Raw genomic sequence first — 20,909 nt, forward strand, 5'->3', positions numbered from 1 at the left:
GCCCCCCTGAGGGAGCTCTCGTCCAGTAGCGCGGCCCGGGCGTCCTCGCCTGCCCCCCTGAGGGAGCTCTCGTCCAGTAGCGCGGCCCGGGCGTCCTCGCCTGCCCCCCTGAGGGAGCTCTCGTCCAGTAGCGCGGCCCGGGCGTCCTCGCCTGCCCCGCTGAGGGAGCTCTCGTCCAGGTCACATTTTAACAAGCAACTCAATTTCTATCGTCAGACTAGGAAAATGTTTTTTAAAGGATCAAATGACGTGTGTTTATAGAGACTTGACTAAATTATTTTAACAATTTAACATTTTGTAACCATCTGATGTTTTGATTTTATTTTTAAAATTTACGATTATAGGTATATTCATTTTGCATATACATATAGACAAGATTATATGGTGAATTAAATAAAACTGAAATATCACCCTAAAGCACTTAAATGAAACTAATATCATGAAATTAATCAGCACTTTTAACAGAAGTTCACGTATATAACAAAAATTAAAAAAAAAAGTTAACTTAATTTATTTGACATAATGTTTGAACCAAAGTGTATCATTTAAATGGATTGGAAAATTTTATTTTGCATTGAGCTTTCATCTCTTATTATTCTTATTAGTAACTCATTTTTACATTCTGGCTTTGGATAATTTTTCAGTTACACAAACACTTGGCTGTTTATTTTTATTTCAAATAGTTCTAACCTTGACATGATTATTACCACTAATTTTATTGTTTGAGTGCATAATGTATTAGTCAACTTGGTTATATATTTACACACACACATGCACACATGTATACATACATATTTGAATAATACACTATCTTAATAGATAAAAAAAAATTCTAAAAATAAAACGATAAAATCTTGTCTATGCATGTATGATTTCTACGTGCCTAGAAAGCATGAAATTTTTTCTTTTCCATCTTGCATTCCAAAATAAATCTCAGAATAGTTGGCAGTCATGTGCAGTGGAAACAAACTAATTACAATAAGGGTAATTGACTGTCAATATAGCATGCAAGGCCCGACTGCCAGGTAGAAATACTGTGCTCATATCATGCGCGAGAAAGCATCTTGAAAGAATTAAGCAGGAAAATGTACACTCTGGGAACTTTGTAAAATGAGTAGTAGAGTCTCACTAATCTGGATTAACCGTAATCAACTTTAAAATGTATCAAAAACAAGTTTTATAGGCTAAAGAAAAAAATCATTATGCTTAAAAATCAACTGTGTTTTATTATAAAGTACTTAAGAAACTAAGTACATATGTATGTAACTTGTAAATTAATTGTAAATTTAATGTATTGTATTATTTATATTTAAATTTTCGTTCAGTTTGAGCGTAAACGCTTGTAATGTTACGCCCGACAGCGGAACGCCTTGTTCACGTTGGCAAAACCAAATGTACATAGCCTCATCTAAAGTTTAATTATTTTTTTTAACATGCTTCTGTTACCCAGACTGTCCTTACTCACCATTTTGGCACAAAAATCTTCAATTTCTTTCCGTTTTTTTTTTTCCAATCAGAAAGAGTTTGTTTTCCCACTCCTAAATCTTGTGCGATTCTAGTTAATGATTCACCCACATCAATACGAAATAAGGCTTGGTGTTTTTGCTCCATTGTTGCAGTCACTTTCTTACGTTTAGTAGCCATTACGTTGCTCTTAATAAGTGCACACAATACAACACTTGCACTGAATAAAAATAACTGTCACGAGCACCTATCACCAGCACGAGTAACCATCGACTGAAGGGAACAAATCAAAACAACTCGCAGGTATAGAGTGAGTCACTTCTCGGAAAACTAGCTGTAAAACTCCCGGCAACTGATGGCAAGAGGACCCTCTCTTAGAAATGTAATTTCTTATTTTCCTTTGTCACAACATTCTTTTTCATCATTTTTTTTTTTTAGGATCTGTCTGTTTTTTTAGATGTCCGGACTATCGGGGTCCGGATTAGCGAGACTCTACTGTAATACTGTATTGAATAATGTTTATAAAGTAGGTGTTGCTCATTAATAGAATACAAATGCCTGGTTTGGCTAGTCTGTGTATTTGCTTTAGGAAAACTTCATGTTTTTGAGATAGCGCTGTGTTTTTTTTTATTTTTTTAACTGTAGTAAATTAAAATCTTTATACTAAAAGAAAAATTCATTGGAAAAAGTTAATACACTTGACTATCACAGCAGCATATACATTATCTCTTAGAATTTTTATTTCAAATTCCTATTTGAACTGTAATGACTTGACAACAAAACAGTTTCAACAGTATTAAGAAAATACAATTTTTTTTAATATTAAAGATGATGTACTAAAACTGGTTAGTAGTGCTAAGGAGACTACACTGATTAAATGTACCGCTGCTTCCAATTTTTATTTATAGTTTACAACATCGTGTAACTGTGTAACTACGTTTTTTGGCTCTTCTTGAGATTGTTTTGGTTATCGTAATAATTATTGTGATAATGCTTCAAGATGAGGCCAAATAGTTATATGTATTTTTAAATTGTGGTTTCACAATAATTACCTTTGTTAGAATTTGTTATAGGTATGTGGGCTGAATCAGTAATGGAAGATGGAATACATAGTTTACATAAATTGAAAGATAACTTTTTAAAAAAAAACAGTAGCCCATATTCAAGGCATAGTTGGTTATAACTTATAACACCAGAAGAAGGATATTGAAAACTTGTGGAAATAAATATGCCCTGGGAATTTCGGAGTTACCTTGTGTAATATCAAACAAGAACCATTGAGAAACAACCAAAATCTAAGCTTATGTTTGGGAATGTAGCATGGAATTTGACCCCTGAAAATGTTTTGAATTGTGTTGAGATAGCAATGTTGCTGGGACCGCTCACACACCTTAGTTTCGGGTGGAAGCCAGCCAAATATTGCCATCTTTAGATAGCTCTTTCAAGAGCTTGGTTTCTAAGTACAAAACTATGCACTTGTCAATTTATGTCAATTGCGTCTGTAGAAAAAATCTAAATCTGTGATAACATGATATATTATTGTATATAATATAGATGATGTTAGAAGAGACAGATTTTTTAATTTTATTTATTTATATTTTTTTTTAGTTGTAGAAAATGGACGTACGGGGTTAGAAAAAAATTAAACATAGATCCAGTGTTAGACGCTGGCTATTCTTTATAAAAATTCTGTTAGCATACTACGACAAAACCCTCATGAGAAGTTTTTGAAGATGTTTCAAACTTCTAAATTTCTAAGCAAGCTTTCACCATAAACCTTGGCAAAATATGTCCAGTGTACAGCACATCTTATAAAGACAGTGTGGGGTGTGTTAATTTTTTTTTTTAAGTATTTCTGTTTCTAGGAGTGAAATCAGTGTGCATTTGTAATTATGTTAAATTAACGAGTAGATTACTTGAATTTTAGTGACCAAATTTCTAATAATATCTAGTAAGATTCATAACTCATAAGATGTGTAATCCCTTGTTTCATAATTTAAACGAATGTTGACACCCTCTTTTGAACTGTAGTTTGAAAAATGTATGCTGAAATAAATTTTTACCTCAAGTATTAAGAAAGTCACATTCTTCTATAAATCTGTCAACCTCACTTTTGATCCGTGGGGGTGTTATACTTTTCAAATGTGCAGTGTTACGTTTTGCTACCCAAGAAAGTTGGTATAACCATTTGAACGTCGCAATGGCACAAAATGTGTGTGTCATCTATCAGTTTCAGCACGTGACTACTTGTGATATTGTCAGTTCTTTTCTTTAAATAAAGTTGAAATTACAAATGAAGTCTTAGTAAATCAATACAAGCCGAGGTGAAAGTAATAAATTTTCCCATAAAGTTGAGTCAAGATCAAGTCTAGACAAACATTCAAGCTGTTTCGGTCAAGCATTAGGAATGTACGTAGTGAAGTACTGTTAAGTTTCTCAAGAAACTCAGAAATTTAGTCTTCTCAACTAGAAAAATTCTTGAAGGATTAAATTGTGTGAAATTTCAGGTCACGTGCACAAATGTTTAAACCATTTGTCAGAAAACTCATTAAGTGGGTTTTACCAAACATACTAGAAAATCCTAGGAAATATATTCCCATTTAATGAATAAGATTTTATGACAATTTAGTTACTCTTGTTCCTACGATCAACATGTTAATAGATTGAAGTGCTAATTCGATACATTTTTCGGCGTGTCATAAGTGTCATAACCATTCAGGTATTATCTGTGACATTTGTTCTAGGTATAGGAGCACATGGTACTTCATGTATTTTTAGTATTTGGTTGACAAAGTTTTTTGTAATTGACGCACAGAATAAATTATTCAACCATAACCAGTTATGTTAATTATATTAAAATTTTCAATTAAAATTAATTATTATAAAGCATAAAATAAAAGAACAGCATGGGTTAAGAGTTTGGCTATGATCAGTTAAAATATTTTGTGATAGAAGAGATTACTTTTTCATAGTATTAAAATAAATTTTACCTATGTGATATAGTATACATTGAAATTAATCATGTTATCTTAAACCCATTTGAATGAAAGTACTGAGTTAATGTTATAAATTCCTGGAAAGTGTTTACCGCAAAAAAGAGTAAAAGTCAGCTGGAATTAATCTATGTTAACTAGCAAAAATTCATGGAAAGTAACAGTCTATCAGAAAAATCAATACCGTCAGAATTCTTCACCAAATAAAATAGAAATTAGGGTATGTAAAACAGGAAGTGTTTCAGTATTTTATTGTAATATAAATTTAATTGTAATATGTAAATTGTTTTTCTAAATATGTTGGATGGCAACATGATTCAACTTAGTAAGGTGTTGGATGTTTTAGTTTTTTCAAGACAGTTTTAAACTTATAAGAAAAGTGTTAATTTCAGTATTATATTTGCAATGTCACATTTATGTTAGAGTGGATGCTCTTTAATTTGGAATTATTTATTTTAGCACGTTCTCTAATCCGGCACAGATGCAGTTGCTCGCGTTCAGATTTTTTGGGGAGTTCAGCCTTTTGAAATCTTGTCAAAAATGAAAGAAATGGCATGAACAATAATTTAAAATAAAAAATTTACTGGTAACACAATAATGTTGGTGTTACCCTTAATTTACATAGCCCAGTATATTTTTTAAAAAAATTAAGTGAAAAATTAATAAATTTAAAACCCAGTCGCAGTGGTTTAGAACGACTCGTAGTCTCACGCTAGGATTGCAGTATGGAGTAAATGTATTTCCCAGCTTGTTAACATTAAATAATTTATTTGTTATACCAGCTTTAATTATAATAATTTATATATATATTTTTTAAATTTAACTTTTTTAAGTTTATAAATTAATATCTATTGACAGTTTTTTTTTCACAGTTGTTATCCTGGCAAAACTACCAATTATTATTTCACAGGAGATAATATAAAATTAATAACAAGGCATTTCATAAAATTATGTGCTATGCTCAAAGGAGCAATTATTAAAAATTTTAAAAGATATAAAAAATTGTTTTAAGAAATGGGCACACAAGATGTCTTTCAATTACCACTGCTTAGAAATAAGCAATTAATATTATCAGATGGTGCTCTTGATGAAATACAAATGTATTTAAAAAAATTTCATTCCATTACAAAGTTGTGTCAAAAAAGGGTTCTTGCTCAGTGGTGTACGAAGGCCTAAAACACATTCATTGCCTCAGACGAAGTTGGTCAGGCAAAACTCAACATTTACGATTATGTTTTTACACCATATGATGTCTTTATATTCATAAATTGTGCTTTAATTATTGCAAGACATGGAAAATAAACTTGGCCACTAAAATATAATTTACAGTGATGAAAATGAAACTTTTTCGACATGAGATAGAAAATAATTCCGGTTTGGGTAAAATTTACATGTTGCTAATAAATAAATTATAATTTTAATAATATTAAACACTTATTTACTTGCAACTGGCTACTGATGATGAAATTATCACTGGCCACGATCTAAAAAAAATTTGGATGACTGAAATGTTTATGCTTTCTTTGGTGGTGATTAATATTGTATATGCCCTTCTAAAAGTATAAACGGAAGAAATACCATATTTTAACAGTGTGATTTTGTATGCTTTAGTAGACCTGTGTTTAAAATGTACACTAACTTCGAAGATTATTTATTAATTACTCTTTGGTATTCCCATTCAAATGTGAACGTGTCAATTAAAGAGCTTTTACTGTAATTTTTTTGTGTGTTCAGATTTCAAACTACATACATTAAGAAATAGTTTTCTATTCAATTGATATCTTTACTGTACTTACTCTTAACTTGTAATGAAATAGAAAAATCCTTTTTGAGGTAAATCTAAAAGGCAATCTTAGTACGTAAGTAATTTTTAAAGTTGTGTTAATGTGCATGTTCATTATTAATTTTTTTTTGTTCATGAGGTATTATGTTTTGTTAGATGTTCCTGCAGTTGTAACTAACTTGGATAGTACTTTTTATTTGAGAGTTTATTGTATTTGTTGAACAAAGAAAAAATTCACTGCCTATGTTTAAAACAAAATTAATGTATATTTGAATTATATATGTATGTGGACAGTATTCTATGACTTATTTGCATTCGTTGTAATCATTCCAAAAGAAGAGAAATGTTGGGTTTATGGTCACATTTATAAGTGAAACTCCTTTACACCAGTCGGTTAAATCGAGGAGATGAAGTCATCAGAGCGTAAAGAAAAGTGCAAGGAGGATTTACGTATCATATTTTATATATCAAATTACTTGCCAGAAACATGGCTTCAGAAGCAGCGCTCAATGACTAGGGCCAAGATTATTTGGTGGATTGCCATAAAACCTAAATTACACTTTAAAGCATATGAATACACCATAAAACACAAAAATATAAGTTAATACACTACATAGCACCTCCAAGATGCAAGTTATATCATGGAATTAAGTAGCATTTAACGAAAACTTAATTCAAATTATAAAAAAAAATGTATCTCTTAATGTTTGAAATTCAAGGAATGTCGTTATTTTCTGTCCCAAACTGCATGGATAATAAAAATTAATTAAATTTGTTCTACTGTGCACATCTCTTAATGAATCACTTTTAAACCACAAATATGCTCGCTAATTTATTGTTATTGTTCAACCGCATCTGTTTTAAACCAATTTATTACAAATTATTTTATCGTAAAAATGCAGCATATTAAATTTACTACTATTTTGGTATAAACTGTAGGCAGAGGTGCACCCGGGAAGGGGGGGGGGGGGGGGTTAAACACCCCTGAAAATGTGAAATTTAGTACCACACTAAAAATCACTCATACTGCTACCAGCAATTCATTCAATAATTAGATACAAAAACTGCTTAAACAGCACCATTTTACACCTAGAAAATCAAATTTTCCTGGGGGAGGACCCCCAGACCCCCCCCCACCGCTTTATTCATGAAACCAGTGTTCATAAAATTCCAAACACCCCCCGAAAAAAATTCCTGGGTGCGCCTTTGACTGTAGGTTTTTGCTTCGTACCACTTTTGCAGCCGTGCATGACTTCACTCAACCAGCAAATTGAGTGTGTATATCCTCTTTAACAGACCTCTGTTAACTTCAGGATGACATCCCTCATTTATTATAAATTACAATACATACGTACTTGAAAATGCTTTCAGGCTGCCCTATTTTTTTTTTTTTATATAATTTATATACTTTGTGAGCATATATTTACATTTTTCTTAAGCAATTTTCATGGGTGTGCTTAAATTAAATATTGACTCAGAATAGAACAGTTGTTAATACGAATTACTAGATTTTGCTGCACCACAGGATGTCAGTACAATACTGCTCTAGCCATCTAGTGAGACATGAAACTACTATGCTTATTAAGTGTTAAGTGACTTGTTTGTGATCGGATTGTAATAAAGTGGGGCACTGACAAGTCATTTTGAAAAATTACACCACCTATCAGGGCATACTGTAAGTTCGGTGAGACTGATAAGTGCATGGTGATTAACATAGAACTGATATTACTATTTATACTTGAGCTATACTGTAAACTTATATATACTTATGCATCATCAGCATACCTACTTTTTTTTTAAATGTAATCAATTGAAAATGGTACAAAATGCAATGTTTAAGAGAGAGTTCATCAAAATAGTGTAATTTGAATAGCTAAACAATTTTTTAATAAAATATTTAATTTTTGTTTGGAAAAGATTTACTCATACAAAACATAAATTTTGTCTATATTCGTTTAAATATGCAGGTAGTTTGCTAGAACTAGAATCTTTTACATATAAAAACACATGTTCAATCAGCCAGAGGCACATATTCAATCAGCCAACAAATTTTTTTTACAGTCTACTTTGTTCGTACAATTTCTTATAAACTACAATTTGAAATACATTAAATTTTGTACTTAAAATTAATTGTATTATTTTAAATAGAGTTTTGTCTAGACACAGCTTTAATTTCATGAATTAATTAAACTTTAAGTTCTGTTTCAGTACGTATTATTGACAATTTTCTGTTCAGTCTGTCTGTGCTTCTTGTGGCGTCCAGAATATTTGTTTTTCGCGCAACTGTGGCATATGATATTCGCCGGTACTGTTGTCTTGTCCAGAATGTCGAAAGTACTCGGTGAAATGCTTAACTATGAATATGTCACACCATGTACTTTTTAAGCGTTATTCTGTGCATTAATTTTATGTAAATATTTCCGTACATATGGTGGAACATATGGACCCTAATGCTTCAGAATACAAAATTTAAAAATGCATTAGTTGTGCTAAGTGAGGGATTGGTGTACCACAAAATCTTATCCCCACATATTCCTTCAAATTCTGCAATTTTTTATACATGAAAAATTTTTAAGTTACATTTGTATGAAATAAACTTGTTAATGATGATGAACATATGAGGACTGTATAGAGATGGTTTTAACCGACGATGCAACATAAATTACACGATAGCATCAGCCTGCACCATTGCGACCTACCGCCATCATGCTGATGAAAACGAAGCCTGTTTTTTGGTTTCTCACTGCAGGGATGCCACTCTCACGGTTTATGGATGCCAACCCTTGCAGTGTTCCAACATGGTGCTAACTGTAAAAAGCTGTGGCGCGGGTGATTTAAACTGTGTCCCGGTACAAGTGCCACAAAGTCAACTCACAACACAGTTCATACAAGAGTTCACACTAAGTACCAAAAAAAACTATTAAATTCTGATACAATAGCCAGTTCAGCCCATTAATTTTTAGTGTTGCCAACCTGCTCTAACCAAATATTTACAAATAAAACCACAGGAGATGAATAGGATAGCATGAATTAAAAACACTAGATCAACTATAATTTGGTAGTTGCGAAACATTTATTTTGAACAGTGCTTTCGGATGGGAAGTTTTTTTTTTGCACTAGTTACAAATTGTTTTATACATCACTTATAAACAGGCTCTTTTTATCATTCAACAAAACATTCATATGCATTTATAATGATGTGAATTCTGAACTACTTTGTGAAGGTAAGCAAAATATGAGAACTAAGCAGCAGAACTCATTTTTCAAAGTTATCATGGGACCAGGAGAAAATGCGTAAGGCAAGTGAGAGAAAGAGAGAGAGAGAGAGAGAGAGACATTCAAATAGTAAGAGCATGACATGGGACCAATGAACTGTGGTGTAAAAGCACAGACAATTGCAAGATTAGGGATGTAAAAAGAGTTCCACTGAATTTCTAACACAAAACAAGAGCAACTCACATATCATGAAAATATGACTTCTACATCCTATTTGAAAAATTCCTAAATCAAACCAAACATTTGAAACCAATACTGACAATTCATTCTGGAACAATATGTGATACCAATAGAAATGGATTATCATTATTGAAAAAAAAAAATTTTCTGCAAATGGACATAAATTAATTTATATCTTCATAAAAATATAACAAAGCCATGAACATGGTTCACCCAAAACTTTGTCCAGTTAATAGAGTATCTCTGGAAATATTGATTACAAATGAGCCACTGGTTTCAGTTGTTCCATGCATCACTTAAGGTTATAGAGCATGCTACAAAGTCTTCTACAACGTACAAATGGTACTGAGGAATGAAAGCAGCAACTTGATTAGCTAGAGTCATTTGCAGTAATGATTCGTCAACTCCAAAGTGAATTAACACAATGTGTGTTTTAGAGAAAAGTAAATACACCAAGTCATTGGGAGGAGCTGAATTGTTGCCCCTTGGAATGCAGCCCTTCAGGATTTTTCTGGCAATGGTTTGTTTGTACAGCGACTGGAAGGGCAGCCCATCCAATTTCTGAAAACATGTTTCTTTAAGTGTTTAAATAATCCTGAAAACTTGCCCCTTGAAGGGGCGGCCCATCAGGATTTTTCTGACAGTGGTGTTTTTGAAAGGTTGTCTGAATTGCCCCTTGGAAGGGCAGCCCTTGGTTAGGTTAGGTCACTTAACAAACTAACCACTGTCAGAAAAATCCTGAAGGGCTGCCCATCCAAGGGGCAACAATTCAGACAACCTTTCAAAAATACTACTGTCAGAAAAATCCTGATGGGCTGCCTTTCCAAGGGGCAAGTTTTCAGGATTATTTAAACGCTTAAAAAAAACATGTTTTCAGAAATTGGATGGGCTGCCCTTCCAGTCGCTGTACAAACAAACCATTGCCAGAAAAATCCTGAAGGGCTGCCCTTTTAAGGGGCAGCATTTAAGTCGCCCCCATCATTGAACAAAAGAGAAAGCCAGACTTCCACTTAAATAAGTAAAAAAAATTAGTTATCTTTTGTATCTTTTCTTTCAGTTCCATTATTTTAAACCTATCCAAATCTAGGGCTGGGCCGATACCACTTTTCACCGATTCCACCGATAGCGATTCTTATGGGCCGATACTGCCGATACTCGATGCCGATACTAACCAAAGAAATGTTTGTGTTATGAAAGGATATTTTACTTATAAAGTATTTTTTAATTTCATATTAAGTATTTGGTATTTCCTATCTCCGCAGGCTGTAATGAAAAGAGGACGTAAAAGAGCATATAATGAAAGTTATTTCAGATTTTTAAAAATTTTTTTGACGATAATCCGTACACTACATATTTACCAAAAATTGAAATCCTGCACGACCTTTTGTTACAGTTGAATTAGACATGCCAAATGCACTGGCATGCATTGGAACAGTACCAGTCCATGAGAAATAATTGGCAGGATTTGCATTTTGTGTGTACTTTTTCCCCTAATAGCTGGACATATGCAAACCCAATTATAAAATAATGTTCAACTGTTCAACATACAGTACCTACAGTTTTTTTCATATAGTCAAGAATGTTTGTTTGAACTTTCCTTTGAGAAATGTCTTTCATAACTTTGCAATGCTGATACCCACACGCTTTTGGGTACTCATAACTTCTACGGTTAGGCCTAACTACATATGCTGCCGTCATACACTAAATATAAAAATATAAACTAGTTATCCACGTCGTCACGTTGCCATTAAACAAGCTTCACGAAACGTCACAAAATGTTCACTAACGTCGGAAACTGTGTGCCACTAGAGCTGTTAAATAAATGTTGTATACGTATTACAATTGTGTACAATTGCGAAAGATGTTAATTTGAAATGATGTTTACAAACAAATTATGGGTTAGGTCTTCGAAACAGAAAACAAACGGTAACATAAACGCATTAGTAGTCGTTGGCCATCGTATAATCCACGTTTTATGTACCTAGCCAGATATGGCCGCCATCGGCCAATATCCATTGCTACAAATTCAAACGCGAAAATACGCATTTTGTAGGATAAATATTATCGAATAGTTTTTTTCCTAGTTGAAAAAGTTGAGCGTTTTTTATTTATAACTCTTGATTATTCCGCATAAATGATATGTTGCTACACCAATCACACAAAAAACGGAAATTTTTTTATACGAATGAAATTTCTATCCGCACGGTTACCAGCACTGCACCTGCCATTTTACTCAACGAAATAAAGAAAACGTCTGTAAACAATTTCCACAAGACCTGTTGTTAAACAAAGCTATATAATTGTGAATGAAATGAGAAAATGTTTAATATTTTGTATAAATAATATCGGCAAAAATATACGTATTAACGAGAAATTACAGTCCAGGGCTTTGAAAAACGTACGTTATATATTTATTATGCCTATTAATTTGCATGGTGTTTCAAGACCGGTGGCTTTATACGTTATACTGGATTGTACGTTAACAAGAGGGACGTACTAGAGAGAATTTGCTGTTACACAGTTTAAGAACTTGGACTGAGGTATCGGCACGAAGTATCGGCAATTATTTTACAGATGCTGCCGATGCCGATACTCTGAATATCGGCCGATACTTAAGAATCGGAATCGGCATCGGCCCAGCCCTATCCAAATCACACTTGCAACTTGTGGTGTCCAGAATATTTATTTTTCGCGCAATTGTTGTGTATGGTATTCAACTTTACCGTTGTCTTGTCCAGAACATATAAAGTACTCAAAGGTATGCTTAAAAAGATACATGGTGTGACATATTCATAGTCAAGCGTTTCTACTACCAGAGTAAAATCGGAAAACATGAAAAAGTAATTTCCCGTCTGTTTCGGGAAATATACATTCCCGGTTTTTGAGAAAAACTATGTTCTCTCCCAGCTCTAACTAAAATTATATTTTCAAGTTAAATTCCCAACTTATAGTGTTCATTTTCCATGACATTATCTCATGGCTTCTGCATCATTCAAAATGATTCAAATGACTTATCTTCCAGCACAGTACGTACCAATTCATTTACACTGTGAGAAATTGTTTGGATATTTATATATTTACCATGCCAAATAATGGGTGTAATAATAAATTACAAATTCTAATTTTACAACACAATCCATGTTTAGAAAGAGTTTAAACTCACAGGAAACAACTACTGCATCAATATTTACAGAATGTGCAAGAAGTTAACTGTAACAAGTATATCTTTCCAAGATCCTCCATTTACTTAAAAACATTTCAGGTGAACCGAATGCACTGGTTAGTATTTAAAAGTAAAGACTATTTTTGCTTACCATGTACAGAAATATCAAAATATATGTATAATATTAACACAGTCAGAGATAGTTTCAAAGAGACAGAACACACACACAAAAAAACTAACCATTTCAATATAAATGGAAAAAAAAAAATAATAATTCCGGTTCAAACCAGTGATGTTCATCATTAGTAGAATTGTTTTGTCTTTAATAACATCTTATCATACACCACGTGTTTTGCGCAAAATCATAATCTTAATTAAATTCAGCAAACAAGATTATGAAAAAAGAAAAAACCTAACACATGAATTTCCATATTTGATAGACTTAATACATGCTTTACCACAATCTGTGGTATGCATTTTCCAGCCAATTTTTTTTTGCCAACTGTTTCAGAACAAAGATGAGCATGTTTAGAATCCATTGTCGGGAGCATCCGCAGAATTTCATTTCGGAGAGGCGGATAGAACCTCTTTGCCTGCTGTTTGCTCTCAAATTCTTTCCTTTTATTGGTGGTTATGATCAATTTTTTTTAAGATTACTTACAATTTTGGGGGAGGGGAGATATATCCCTCCATCTAGCCCATGCATCCACCCCAAACCATTATACAGTGTTTGAATTGCCAGATATTTACTGGATAATTTTGGGGCAGCAAAATATGTTAATGATTTGCAGATGTCCCTTAATGTTACCTTAAACAAAATTATACAACAAAGGTTTGTATATGATGAAATAAAACTTACAGAATTTAAAGCAAAGAAAGTTTTTTTTTTAATAGCTACTTAAATTGTGTACACATACTTATCAGTAAATTAAGATTTTAACAATTTTATAATTTATTAATTTTGAAAATTATCATTAACACTTTAAAATACAATTTTAATATTATATTCAAAATTGTTTGAATTAGTGAAAGCAGTAGTATATACTTCTCAGTTCCAATTTTAATAATCAAAAGTCATTTTGGAACTGTATAATGTAATTCAAAAATATTTGTACACAAAAATCACTACATATTCATCAAATCTCTCTGGTAGATTAAGTTTATTGGTGTCATGAAAACTATAATTAAGTAACCACTATAATTAGAGAAAATCTAAAATAAAAGTACACAAACAAGAACATTTCTACCTGTGTGTATTCAACTTAAAACTCAAGCAAATACCAAAATATTTCAGCTGAAGTTAAGAAATGCTATCATTTAAACATTCCCATATTTACATTTCCAACAACAGTTGCATTGTACTGGTCACACTTTAATATGAATCCTTAATATGAATATGTGGTCACATCACAGTCATTAAGAAATTCGGTCACATTAAAGTAAAAAAAAAAAAAATAATATATATAACTATTTTACAGTACTAAAAAACGTACTTTTAACTAACCAACCCAATGAAATGGATGATTCAAACACCTTGAATTTTATCTAAAACGGAAAATTGATAAACTATGACTGTACAATTCTACTATTTACAGAACTACATACACTATAACCAATAATTATCTCCATTTAACCTACAATTGTACAAATGAAATTGCAAAGCTTCTAGCTTAACACTGATTTACGCAAAAAGGGCAAACTGAGATGTTACTCCAAGCCAATACGCAGGGTACAGTCGACGAGACGAGACGCGCGTCAGTGCTGGATGGAGGACCTCGGGCGACGATGGTCGTAGTTGACGAGCCTGCGTCCCACCAGGTACTTGTCGTTCTTGATGTGTTCGTAGAGCTTGTGGAACTGGCGCACCTGCAGGCTGACCACGCCGCCCACCAGCAGGATGAGCAGGAGGAAGGGGTAGAGGCGACGGGCAATGAGGTTGCACAGGTGCGGGCTGGTGACGAGCAGCGGGACGACGCCGTGGGCCACGGCGTACGGCACGGCCAGCGCCGACCCCAGGCACGTCACCACGGGGGCCGCCAGCTCGCACAGCACGAACCTCAGGTCCATGTTGCGGATGCCGTCGCGATAGGTGCGCTCGATGGAGCGGCGCAGGGCCCAGTCGGGCCCCATCATGGTGACGGCGCACGCTATCTTGGTGTAGAGCACGCCCAGCGCCCAGTCCTGCCACACGAACAGCACCGGGGTCTGGTCGAGAGGCACACGCAGGGGCACCACCACCACCAGCTCCAGCAGCAGGCCGAACAGCAGCGGCACCACGCCCAGCAGGAGCGCGCAGGCCACGGCAGACCGGGCCCCCAGCACGCACCACTGCCGCAGGCGCGCCACCACGGCGGCTCGGCCCTGCGGCAGCCAGCCCAGCACCAGCGCCGCCGCGCGCGCCGCCAGCCAGCACAGGTACGTGCCGCAGGCCGCCGTGTACAGCTCGTGCACACGGCCGCCGGCCGGCCCCAGCCACGGCGCCATGACGCGCCGCCCCAGCCACACGGGCAGCGTGAGGGCCGCCAGGCTGGCCAGCAGCAGCGTCACGCACACCGCGCACAGCAGGCCGGCCAGGCGCGCAGGGAACCAGCGCGGCCGCTCGTACGGCTGGAAGCCGGTCGGGCCCTCGCGCTGGAGCAGGGCCTGGTGGGCGGCGCCCAGGCCGCCCGCCGCGTGGTTGTCGGCGGGGTCGTGGCGCGGCGGCTCCCCCTCTCCCTCGGCGTCGCCCAGCAGGTAGGAGCGCAGGTCCAGGAGCCAGGACACGGCACGGCACCACGTTCGCACCAGTCCCTTCAGCCAGGTGCGCGTGTGCGACTGCTCCAGTAGCGCCGGCAGGATCACCTGTGTCACACGTGGCATCAGCAATACTGCTGTTTTTACCATAACGTGAATCAATTAATTTGGACTTAATGTCTCATCGACATCATAGTCATTACCATTTAAGACGTGGAGCCGGACAGATCTAGTCATTTGTTGAAGGTGGGGGGGATGTCCAATTTCTGTGTCACATGAGTATATGTACTGTAGCTTTTTCCGATACCAATTCCCAATACCTCTGTGGCATACTGTGAAGTTGGCGGTGATGCAGAGGTAAGATGGCGAGTATGATACATGAATTTAACAAAGTGAGCGGGTATGTTATTAAACAGAGAATGACGAAATAAAGGGTGCTGCGTACTTACAGTGCATCATAAGGTGGCCAAGTGTAAGTGTTAATAAATAAAACACAACATGCACAGTTGTAAGGATCGATGTAAGAAAAGTTTGAAAGCGACCAATAAGCAAAAACAATTACAAGCTCTTAATAACGATCCCACATTGAAATTAGTTGAAGCTATGCAAGCCCAGAGCTGGCCACATGCCAGCACAGACCATAATGTAAATTCACACAGCTATTAGCGTGCTCAGCCACTAAATATTTTAAAAACCCACAAAAGTTATAAATAGAAAATTTGTAAAAAAAATTGCGTACAAATATAAGTAATGTGCTATGGATTTGAGCAACTAATTTTTGGGGTGTTGTGATCCAAGTTTCAGAAGAAATGCAGCCCTGGACTTCCACGGCGAGCCTACCTGCAGCAGCAAGAGTTCAAGAGACAGCTCGTTGACCTGGGCCTCGCTCTGCAGCGCGACAGTGTACGGCAGGAAGCTGGGCCACGCCGCACGCAGTATCTGCACGGGCAGCCACAGCATCAGCATCACCGCCGTGCCGAAGATCACCGCCGACGCCAGCAGTCTGCGCACGTGGCGCACTATCGGCAGGTGGATCATCTCCTGCAACAACCCGCCACGCCACTCTGCACCTCTGTTGCAACCACCTGCCCCGCAACTCTTCTGCACCTCTGCTGCAACAACCCGCCCCACCACTCTGCACCTCTGCTGCAACAACCCGCCCCGCCACTCTGCACCTCTGCTGCAACAACCCGCCCCGCCACTCTGCACCTCTGCTGCAACAACCCGCCCCGCCACTCTGCACCTCTGCTGCAACAACCCGCCCCGCCACTCTGCACCTCTGCTGCAACAACCCGCCCCGCCACTCTGCACCTCTGCTGCAACAACCCGCCCCGCCACTCTGCACCTCTGCTGCAACAACCCGCCCCGCCACTCTGCACCTCTGCTGCAACAACCCGCCCCGCCACTCTGCACCTCTGCTGCAACAACCCGCCCCGCCACTCTGCACCTCTGCTGCAACAACCCGCCCCGCCACTCTGCACCTCTGCTGCAACAACCCGCCCCGCCACTCTGCACCTCTGCTGCAACAACCCGCCCCGCCACTCTGCACCTCTGCTGCAACAACCCGCCCTGCCACTCTGCACCTCTGCTGCAACAACCCGCCCCGCCACTCTGCACCTCTGCTGCAACAACCCGCCCCGCCACTCTGCACCTCTGCTGCAACAACCTGCCCCGCCACTCTGCACCTCTGCTACAACAACCCGCCCCGCCACTCTGCACCTCTGCTGCAACAACCCGCCCCGCCACTCTGCACCTCTGCTGCAACAACCCGCCCCGCCACTCTGCACCTCTGCTGCAACAACCTGCCCCGCCACTCTGCACCTCTGCTGCAACAACCCGCCCCGCCACTCTGCACCTCTGCTGCAACAACCTGCCCCGCCACTCTGCACCTCTGCTGCAACAACCCGCCCTGCCACTCTGCACCTCTGCTGCAACAACCCGCCCTGCCACTCTGCACCTCTGCTGCAACAACCCTCCCCGCCACTCTGCACCTCTGCTGCAACAACCTGTCCCGCCACTCTGCACCTCTGCTGCAACAACCTGCCCCGCCACTCTGCACCTCTGCTGCAACAACCTGCCCCGCCACTCTGCACCTCTGCTGCAACAACCTGCCCCGCCACTCTGCACCTCTGCTGCAACAACCCGCCCCGCCACTCTGCACCTCTGCTGCAACAACCTGCCCCGCCACTCTGCACCTCTGCTGCAACAACCTGCCCCGCCACTCTGCACCTCTGCTGCAACAACCCGCCCCGCCACTCTGCACCTCTGCTGCAACAATCCGCCCCGCCACTCTGCACCTCTGCTGCAACAACCCGCCCCGCCACTCTGCACCTCTGCTGCAACAACCCGCCCCGCCACTCTGCACCTCTGCTGCAACAACCCGCCCCGCCACTCTGCACCTCTGCTGCAACAACCCGCCCCGCTACTCTGCACCTCTGTTGCAACCACCCGCCCCGCAACTCTGCTGCAACAACCCGCCCCGCCACTCTGCACCTCTGCTGCAACAACCCGCCCCGCCACTCCGCACCTCTTTGCAACCACCCGCCCCGCAACTCTGCACCTCTGCTGCAACAACCCGCCCCGCCACTCTGCACCTCTGTTGCAACCACCCGCCCCGCAACTCTGCACCTCTGCTGCAACAACCCGCCCCGCCACTCTGCACCTCTGCTGCAACCACCCGCCCCGCCACTCTGCACCTCTGTTGCAACCACCCGCCCCGCCACTCTGCACCTCTGCTGCAACAACCCGCCCCGCCACTCTGCACCTCTGCTGCAACAACCCGCCCCGCCACTCTGCACCTCTGCTGCAACAACCCGCCCCGCCACTCTGCACCTCTGCTGCAACAACCCGCCCCGCCACTCTGCACCTCTGCTGCAACAACCCGCCCCGCCACTCTGCACCTCTGCTGCAACAACCCGCCCCGCCACTCTGCACCTCTGTTGCAACAACCCGCCCCGCCACTCTGCACCTCTGCTGCAACCACCCGCCCCGCCACTCTGCACCTCTGTTGCAACCACCCGCCCCGCCACTCTGCACCTCTGCTGCAACAACCCGCCCCGCCACTCTGCACCTCTGCTGCAACAACCCGCCCCGCCACTCTGCACCTCTGCTGCAACAACCCGCCCCGCCACTCTGCACCTCTGCTGCAACAACCCGCTTGCCACTCTGCACCTCTGTTGCAACAACCCGCCCCGCCACTCTGCACCTCTGCTGCAACCACCCGCCCCGCCACTCTGCACCTCTGCTGCAACCACCCGCCCCGCCACTCTGCACCTCTGCTGCAACAACCCGCCCCGTCACTCTGCACCTCTGCTGCAACAACCCGCCCCGCCACTCTGCACCTCTGCTGCAACAACCCGCCCCGCCACTCTGCACCTCTGTTGCAACAACCCGCCCCGCCACTCTGCACCTCTGCTGCAACCACCCGCCCCGCCACTCTGCACCTCTGTTGCAACCACCCGCCCCGCCACTCTGCACCTCTGTTGCAACCACCCGCCCCGCCACTCTGCACCTCTGCTGCAACAACCCGCCCCGCCACTCTGCACCTCTGCTGCAACAACCCGCCCCGCCACTCTGCACCTCTGCTGCAACCACCCGCCCCGCCACTCTGCACCTCTGCTGCAACCACCCGCCCCGCCACTCTGCACCTCTGCTGCAACAACCCGCCCCGCCACTCTGCACCTCTGCTGCAACCACCCGCCCCGCCACTCTGCACCTCTGTTGCAACCACCCGCCCCGCCACTCTGCACCTCTGCTGCAACAACCCGCCCCGCCACTCTGCACCTCTGCTGCAACAACCCGCCCCGCCACTCTGCACCTCTGCTGCAACAACCCGCCCCGCCACTCTGCACCTCTGCTGCAACAACCCGCCCCGCCACTCTGCACCTAAGCTGCAACAACCCGCCCCGCCACTCTGCACCTCTGTTGCAACAACCCGCCCCGCCACTCTGCACCTCTGTTGCAACCACCCGCCCCGCCACTCTGCACCTCTGTTGCAACAACCCGCCCCGCCACTCTGCACCTCTGCTGCAACAACCCGCCCCGCCACTCTGCACCTCTGCTGCAACAACCTGCCCCGCCACTCTGCACCTCTGCTGCAACAACCTGCCCCGCCTTTCTGCACCTCTGCTGCAACAACCTGCCCCGCCACTCTGCACCTCTGCTGCAACAACCCGCCCCGCCACTCTGCACCTCTGCTGCAACAACCCGCCCTGCAGATAAATAATTTTTTTTTGTGTTTATTTGGTGCTTATTAAATGGGAAAATCTAATAACCCCAAAATGTAATAAAAGATGGATGTTTAAGTAAATGATAACGAAAACTTCTGTTGAGTTATTATTATGACATTTTAGACAGGGAAGAGACTTCATTCAGATCATCTTAAACAGGTGTTACTGTACTTCAAAGACTCACAGGCCATACCTTAGGGACCAACTTGACATTGCCAGTTAAAAAAAAAAACAGGATAAAATGTGATGAGATAGGCGTGGAGCAACAATTAATGTGGTGGTGGGGGGAAAAACAGGGTAACTCTGAGAAACCCCCCCCCCCCCCCCAAAAGGCAGGATTCTCTAGACCTACATTTCCATAGAAACAGGCGAGTTATTATCTCAACATAGACCTAAAGCACAAACTCCTGTAGAAAAATAACATCACTAAATAAGTCAATTATTCGTTTTACGAAGATTTCAACATACAGAAATCGGAGAAAATTTTCTCTAACGGATGCAGCAAACACACGCCGCAAGGACAATTTGTTGTAGACTAAATTTTGTAACAAAATAATTTTTTTTCAGGCGACAGTAAACCACTCACCTGGATGGGACTGAAGTCCGGGTCGTTGAGGTTGCGGAGGAACCAGAGGACGCCCGGCCGCAGCACCTCGCGCAGCAGGAACACGAACGAGGCGAAGTAGTACACGTACACCATGCCGACCAGCCAGTGGATGAACATGGAGGTGCCCGGGGCGGCGCGGAAGCTGGACTCGCGGTCTCGCAGGGTGGCGTCGAACATGGACAGGGAGCAGATGTCCAGCCACCAGCCGCAGATGAGCGGCAGGACTCCGATCTCCACCACCGACAGCAACGATACCTGCGGGCGACACAGCGTCCAGTCGGGTCGCTGGCCAATACCGCTCAACAAGAGGATTTATGTCAGATAACTGAAGACAACTGCGTTGCACAGGAGAAACTTGACCGTGACAACATAAGGTTAATGTTTTGCGCAGTTTCACAATACAAAATTACGTGAATGCAAGCACCTAGATGCCGAAAGCTTAAGCTACCACGATCGATAGCTCATTCGAAATTTTGAGTTC

General features: G+C 40.9%; 1 protein-coding gene across 1 annotated transcript in view; it reads right to left on the reverse strand.

The window, feature by feature from the left end:
• Window positions 1-9,294: 9,294 nt before the first annotated feature.
• The window catches only part of LOC134536822 (E3 ubiquitin-protein ligase MARCHF6), a 34,330-nt gene continuing 22,715 nt past the window's right edge, over window positions 9,295-20,909 (reverse strand). Inside the window, exons 5-7 of the mRNA XM_063376810.1 lie at window positions 20,408-20,683; window positions 16,433-16,633; window positions 9,295-15,700 (exon numbers count right to left, since the gene is read on the reverse strand). Of these exons, the coding sequence (XP_063232880.1) occupies window positions 14,615-15,700; window positions 16,433-16,633; window positions 20,408-20,683 (1,563 nt within the window). The 3' untranslated portion in view covers window positions 9,295-14,614. The remainder of the gene's footprint in view (window positions 15,701-16,432; window positions 16,634-20,407; window positions 20,684-20,909) is intronic.

The sequence above is a fragment of the Bacillus rossius genome, chromosome 11, assembly GCF_032445375.1.
Source record: "Bacillus rossius redtenbacheri isolate Brsri chromosome 11, Brsri_v3, whole genome shotgun sequence".
In the NCBI taxonomy this organism is placed as follows: Eukaryota; Metazoa; Arthropoda; class Insecta; order Phasmatodea; family Bacillidae; genus Bacillus; species Bacillus rossius.